Here is a 7,724-nt window from a genome sequence, read left to right as displayed (position 1 = left end):
ACGTTAATCTGACCCAGTATGATGGACTGGAGTTTCTTCATTTCTTTCGCCCCGACACACTGCGACCGTATATTGGAACAAGCGGGTTTACTAAATTAAGCAAACAATAGAAATGGGCACTGGTGCAGGCGCGATACCCAGATCAGTGCCAAAGACTGCTCTTTGTGTTTCTTCCCTAATAAATGTAGTGCCGGCTAAAAGTCACGTGAAGCAAGGAAAGTGTTCGAAGATGATTAGGACGCCCACCTAGGATCCAAGTCGTTTATAACATTGCCCGTGATAGTGTGCAGGTTTAAAAGCATCGAAGTTGTAACATATGAACGAGGCTCATCGCTGCGGGCCCAATGTGTGCGGGTAGGACGGTGTGGCACTTCACGCGTGTTTCCGAAGCGGTAAATACCCGTTCACATTCACGCTGAGCACAGAAGCGACTGGGGGAGACACAGAGAAAATAGGCTTTCGAACTCACTTCAAGTGGAAAGCAATCACTTTATTATCTAAAGTCTCTCGTTGTTTTAATAGGTGACAGCTCATTCCCTGACGCATGTTTTCCTCTTGCAGGGATGTGATAAGAGAATTGTGTTCAATGAAGCGTGAGTGGGGAAGAGTCCCCTCCTCTTTCCAAACGAGCGGGGAGCGTATAAATGGAACAGCAATGGCAGCACAAGTTCAGAAGCACTTCGGAAGTGAGACTACGCTCACCGCAGACAGGAGCTCAGCCATCCCTCTCGACACATCTGAATGTGAGTACGCCGTCTTCGCTGTTCGATCGGTGCCGCTTATTGGACCCGCGACGCAAGTTAAGCTGGGGTCTCTAAACAAATAGCGTTTATCATTTGTAGGCGATTCAATTCCAGAAGAGCTAACTTGAACGATTTCTGTGTAGTCCGATATGGACTGTATGCGCTTTATGACTGAAAACGACAAATCGAGGCAAATGTCATTCGCAAAGACAGTTGAAAAATCGCGTTTTGGCTTGCAGTAATTATATTGTCACCAATAACATGTCATGAACTGAAAGCTTTCCCTTCAGGCAATAACACAATTCTACACTTTAAGAAAAAAACCGCACTTAAAAACGCTGATATACTCCAAATGTAGCCTATACTGTGCTAATAAGCGAAAGGAAATGTTTGTAAAAGTATTTAAACTGTGCTTCAAACTGAATTGCTGTTTTTGACCTTCCTCCGCTTTAAAGGCAGATTTAAACGCAACTTAATCAAGCAAGTTTTATTTTCTGAAAAGCTCAACGAAAAACAATATGAGCGCGGAAGACGGGTGAAAAATACACCGTTGAAAGATTTACCTTCGGTTTAGATGCTGGTAAACAATATAGCGTCTTTTAATACGACAGGGCTCATAACAAAGTAGATTCTTATAACATAAGGCATAGTCTTGACTAATGAACTGTTTCGTTTCGTTTAAAAATATCAACTGTTAATCCAAAGCGTTTATATATCATAACTGATGTTAAATTTCAAGTGGCCATGGAAACTCCCCTGTGCCGCTACTCCGTTCTGGAATTGGCACATCTGGAAATTTTAATGCGTGAATCAAATAAAGGAGGGGAGCTGTCAGCTGAGAAAAGCCGACGTCCCGCAACTCGATGCAGAGGTTACACGATTGGCTGATGAAGGTAGATTTACATGATAGATGCCTAGATGCTTAAGTATTTGTGAAGATTGACTTATACTGATAGTAACAGAAAATATACATTTAATTAATCAAACATCAACAGTTTTTCAGAAATAAAACGTTCCATATGATTTCTTACTTTTTAATCTCAAATTCAGTAAAACTATTAAGACCGTTTTAAAATGTCATTAATTAGATTACTAGATGATAATAAACATACTTATACACACACAAAAAAACTCTTGCGTGAGATGCCGCGTAGCACCGAATGCGCCCATTATGATGAGCCCCTCCCTGCAACCCTGAACTCGGTAAAATGTTAGGAATAGAATGGGATCGATCTAGAAAATACTGACACATCAATAAGATAAAAAATAACATTTTTATAACATATAGTTCAATATCGCCTGCAGAATTACCGAGTGTCTGAAGAATATGTGAAGTAAAGTTTTGTACTGTATAGATAAACATTAAAGCATTTACTGTTCTTTGTGGTAGTCCTGTTTCAGTAAAATGCCATTTTGTTTGTTTTTCTGTAGTATTATAACATAAATCTAAAGTTTTATAAAATCTGGAGCCCTTTGTCTCAAGTGTAAAGTGACATTTTCTCCATTTTTCATGTCGGTTTCCTTCCTCTTTCCCATTTGCTCTGCCCCCCACCTCCAGATGCGTGCTGCCCTGGGGCTGTGGCTGGCTGTCCTGGCTTTTGCCTTTTGCACTTTAATCTGCCTGGGTACGCTGGCCGATGCATACCCTTCTAGACCTGACAATCCTGGCGAGGACGCACCTGCCGAAGATTTGGCCAAATATTATTCGGCGCTCAGGCACTATATCAACCTTATTACACGGCAGAGGTAAATGACCGAGTGGCACCAAACGGAATGCTGCATGTCAGAAAGTTCAGCGATGCCTTCACACTAATACATTGTTTTTCTTTAATTCCAGTATCTCTATTTTTAAACTTTAAAATGGTTTATTTGGGATTAGGAATAAAGACTCCTTTTTTATTTTCAACAAGATGAAAAAGATTCAAATGCTTACCATGAACTACTGATGCTGTAGTAGTTGACAGTCTGTCCTGAGTTGGTTTTGCCTTGTATCTGATACTTCTGGGATAGTCTTCAACCTACCATGACCCAAAACTGGATTAAAGACGAATAATCCACAAATGAATGAAGGCATCGAGATATATGTATGTATGTGTGTGTGTGTACTGTATATATATATATATATATATATATATATATATATATATATATATATATATATATAATATATATATATATATATATGTGTGTGTGTGTGTATATATACTGGGACTGGGTCTGACTGGGATTAACTCCAGCAGACCCCTGTGACCCTGTAGTTAGGATATAGTGGGTTGGATGGATGGATATATATATATATATATATATTATGTGTGCGTGTGTATGTGTGTTTATGTGTTTCCACTCCTAAAAATAAAGGTGCCAGAGTGGTTCTTCAGACTGATGCCATAAAGGAACCATTTTTTTCCCCATCTACATAAAGGTTCCCAAAATATCTTTTATTTATTTTGTCCACATATGTAGGAACCTTATCAAAGCCCAATGACCATATGCAAAAAACCTTTTGCAGAATAAAATGGTTCAGCGTTACGTAATGGTTTTTGGAGGAACACCACAGCTCTGTAAAGTGCCATTTTAGGACCATTATTTTTAAGAGTGGATGTATTTTATATTTTCTGTTTTCCATGTGTAAACAGTGAGTGTGTTCAACCTCACACATTTTCTCTGAACATTCACACGACGTACACTGTGCATATGTGTGTGTTTATCTGTTTACGATCAATACATACATAAAAAATTGATGAACTGATCCATTGTGCTTCATTAGTCACCTTAAGAAGATGAGTCACTTCCTTGCTACTAAAGGCAGATAAGAAAGGACAGTCGTAAAGTTAACCTGTACAATAATACAGTAATTATTTATTTTATTTTTTTTGCTTTAATTTAAAAATGAAAGTGCTTTGATCTCGCTATGATTAAAAGTTCAATCCAATATTCAGAGTTTATCATATCTAAAAAAACAATTGAAAACCCACTTTAATGGAAATACTCCTGTGTGTGTATATATTTTTAAATCTTCACTCCTAAAATATGCAAATGTGTGTGCTGCATATGATTTAGTATAAAATATGACAGTTTGGCTAATGGTATAGAAGTTGTTTCAGGTGAATTATTTCAGAATACTTGAAATCATTTATTCCTGACTCTTTTAAGCATTTTTTCGCTCATCTGGCAATAATTTACCTTTAAATTTGCATATTTTTTATCATGCCAATTTTACATGCTGTAAGACATAACATTGTCAAACATCTTTAAGGTAATTCAGGTATCCATTAGGCTGGAGTCTCTCCTGACAGTCCCGGGCACAACGCAGGAAACAACAGGGTACGCCTCAGACAGGCACACAGGGACAGTTCTCTGTTCACAGGTGACCTGTATATCTTCTAGTTGTGAATAAAACAAGAGTACCTGGAGCAAAGCCTGCCCAGGCAGACAGAACATGCTAACTCCAGTCAAAATCCCAAAGAGTTCTAAACTCTAATATGTGCTTTTTTCCGTAGAGAGGATCTCTGGTAAAAAGCCACACAGCATCATGCAATATGTTAAACATTATAACAGATCATAATACGGGTTTGTGTTGGATCATATTCTGTTCTAACATCAGTTTATCACTCCTTTGGAATCTAGGTATGGGAAAAGATCCAGTCCTGAGACATTGTTGTCGGACTTGCTATTGAGGGAAAACACAGAGAGCATACCAAGGTCAAGGTGAGATTTTCTGTTCTATTCTTGCATTATTGTGTGACAGGATAAATCATTATGTTCTTGGTTAATGTGTCGCCTTTAAGATCCTATGCCAATATTATGTAGACAGTACTCTGAAAATGAGTATTTCTCCTTAAAGTTTTATTTTTCCAGGGCACCTGCGTAAGGTAAAGTGCAGCCCTAAAAATTAGTGGAACATAATGGAGACTGGCTGTACCCAATCCTCTCAGCTTATTTAGAATTAGAGCTCTTTGACAATTTTCCGTAAATATTCGCCCAGTCAATTAAGCAATTCTGTTATGCAGAGAAGATCTGCTCTTCAGTGTAATCAATCTGATTGATTCTTTGTCCATATTCTAAATGCAGCACTGTATGTACAGTAAGTGTACTATTGATACAGATGCATGGAGCACACACTATTGACCAAGGCCTTTAGTTCGAAGGAAAGGAAAGTTGAAGAGTCCCTATAGAGCCTTAAATAAAAAGCAGTCAGAAAAAAAGTTTATTGTGCTCCGTTAATTCAGTGTATAATTGTAGTTTACTAAAGAAGTTGGCTTTTTAAGCCATTCAATGGCTGGCAGTGTGGCTAAATCTTTGGACTTCAAACCCTGAGGTTGTGGGTTCAAATCCTGTGCCCAGCACTGTGAAAAACTAAAGAAACGTAATCACTTGTAAAACGAATGTTGTGAGTTAAGTTGGATACAGGCGTCAGTCAAATAATGAGCTATACTAAGTATTTTATTGGTTTTAAATTGCTCACTTACAGAAAACTAAAGTACTTTAACGTTGACAGTTGGATGAACAACTGCAAATGCTTAGTAATTACAGTTCACAATCCTTTATGCTATTTGAGGATCTCTAATGGTAACTGTCTGAATTAATATAAGTTATTTCCTTGTTATAATTTGGTAAAAGAAGTTTGTTCCCTTTTCATTTTTGGATCATGCAATACACTTAATGGAATCACAAAGTGTCACAAGGAGTGCCTTCCTTTGCTTAATCTTTAGCAGCACCCGACATATTGAATTGGATTTTGTTGTCAGCTTTGGAAAGCAGCTTATGATGCTGGTGACTATGAAAGATGCTGTATAAAAATAAAGAATTTAAAGCTACTGTAAATGTCCTCCTGCCAAATTTACATTATACAGAAGTCAACGGCGTACTATGCCCAGTTTTCTAATGAAAGAGGAATGTAGCATTTTTAAATCCATTACTTAATTAGATTGAATTTTCTGAACAAGAAAACGAGTTTTCATTGAGCTGTGCTGAAAGAAGGAACCAGTTGCTGAAATGGCTTTAGATCTATGTTAGTCAATTCAGTTTCTGTTTGTTTTACAGATACGAAGATCCATCGAGCTGGTGATGGGAGGCGCACTCTTTATTGATTCCACGTTTTTCACTTTGCATTTCATTGTTATAAAGCTGGCATTCAGATCTGCCAGACCTCCAAAGACAATCACTGCATGCAGCCATCATTGACAACTCTGTAGAAATATCTCCTGCCTCATACTGTATATAAATTTATTTAAATAATTTATTTGTGCATTCTCAGTATAAAAAAAAATATTATTTGTATAGTAAGACTGGTTTTGTGCTATTAAAATCATTTGAAAAATGTTTGTCAGTTACTGCAGGAAAATTATTTTAAAGCCTTCAATATTTTGCTGTACATACTTGTGTGGTTATGGTGCCTTTGTTGTAAATATGACAATTGCAATTGGATCCTTTTATTGTTATGTATTTACATCTTTTACTCAGAAGATATAAGCAATTTACAATCGTCATTGAAAACTGAAGCTTAATATATTTTTAAATCTGTAAACAATACTCATTTTGCATTTCATACAATTATTGTGTTTACAGTACAATGTTATTAATATTAAGTTAAAGTTTATTTGCTCATTTTTATGCATTTCTAATAGTGGTCTTGAATGAATATGCCACCACTCCATCACACATATTTAATTTATTTAAGTTTTACAAACGGTGATAGAATGAGGTTCTGTCAAGGATTTGTGCCTGCAGTGTGCCCAGTGGTGTTGGGATAACGTTTGATTTCAAACAGGCACGTGTTTACACTTTGGGGGCTCTGTTTAGATGCGCTCCACTATAGAATAAACTGTGAAGTGCCAAATATAAAAAAGAGGCAATGGAAGAAAAATACACAGAAAAACCAAAGTATTAAAAAAAAAAAGAATTTACAGGCAACAATTTGTCACAGGTAGTTACACTTACCCACTAAACATATTTTAACAAGTCCTCCTCCTTCATACACCTTACTCCGGCTTCATGTCCTTCCATCAGCCCTTTATCACCCTTCCAACCATCTCAAACTTTAGTGTATTGGAAGAAAAAGGTTGGTATTAATACCCCGGCCTAAGACCGTTTCTGGGATAATACAGGAACAAGTTCTGAGGTCCATTGTGCCGTGTAACAGTTCTGGGGCCATCCACCTAGAGCTCCCTCTTGTGGCCTCATCTGCTCCTGCACTGCTGAGCCTCAACAATTATGTACAGCATGTGATACTGCAGCTCCATGCTGACACCTGTTATGCTGGGAGACCCCTGCTCGATTTTGTAATGATAGCCTGCCTCTGCTAACATGGGCAGACAAGCAGCCATTGCCAGTGGAGTCTATAGGCGCTTTACAGACCAACTCCCATCCTGAACTCCTTGACAACATCTGCATTCCCAGTCCTAACAGAGTCTCCAACCACCACTGACTGTGCATATATGGTACCAAGGTACATGATGAGGATACAAAAAACTTGAAGAGTAGAGGCCAAGACATTATCAATACCCCAGCTTAGTTAGACCTGTATGTTCATTAATAAATGAAGGACATCTATAAATATTAATGATGGTTTTTAGCATAGCCAATTTTATAAGTTCCTAGAGGGTTTGTTATTCATGTCCATTCTGATATTGCATTTCCCTGTTTGTCCTCCTAGGTAATCTCTTTGATATAGACCCCCTATTTCTGAGATGTGTCTCGGCATGAGCAGCACCAGGGAATGATAACTCAATTACTTTGAGTCGACTGCACCTTCAATTTCATTGTTCCTTTGTAAAACTGACAATGACAATAAAGATCTATCTATCTATCTATCTATCTATCTATCTATCTATCTATCTATCTATCTATCTATCTATCTATCTATCTATCTATCTATTATATAGTGCATTTCTATCTATCTATCTATCTATCTATCTATCTATCTATCTATCTATCTATCTATCTATCTATCTATCTATCTATCTATCTATCTATCTATTA

At 37.4% G+C, this 7,724-nt stretch overlaps 1 protein-coding gene across 1 annotated transcript; it reads left to right on the top strand.

Annotated features, from left to right (window-relative positions):
* Positions 1-616: 616 nt before the first annotated feature.
* Positions 617-6,067, top strand: npy (neuropeptide Y). The gene is made up of 4 exons (XM_028817881.2): positions 617-743; positions 2,302-2,489; positions 4,371-4,451; positions 5,787-6,067. The coding sequence occupies exons 1-4, from the start codon at positions 645-647 to the stop codon at positions 5,809-5,811; spliced, it is 393 nt and encodes a 130-aa protein (XP_028673714.1). The 5' UTR covers positions 617-644; the 3' UTR covers positions 5,812-6,067.
* The last annotated feature ends 1,657 nt before the right edge of the window (positions 6,068-7,724 follow it).

This window comes from Erpetoichthys calabaricus, chromosome 13 (genome assembly GCF_900747795.2).
Source record: "Erpetoichthys calabaricus chromosome 13, fErpCal1.3, whole genome shotgun sequence".
NCBI classification, from domain to species: domain Eukaryota; kingdom Metazoa; phylum Chordata; class Cladistia; order Polypteriformes; family Polypteridae; genus Erpetoichthys; species Erpetoichthys calabaricus.
Note: the sequence above shows the minus strand (reverse complement) of the source record. Positions and strands in the feature narration are given on the sequence as shown.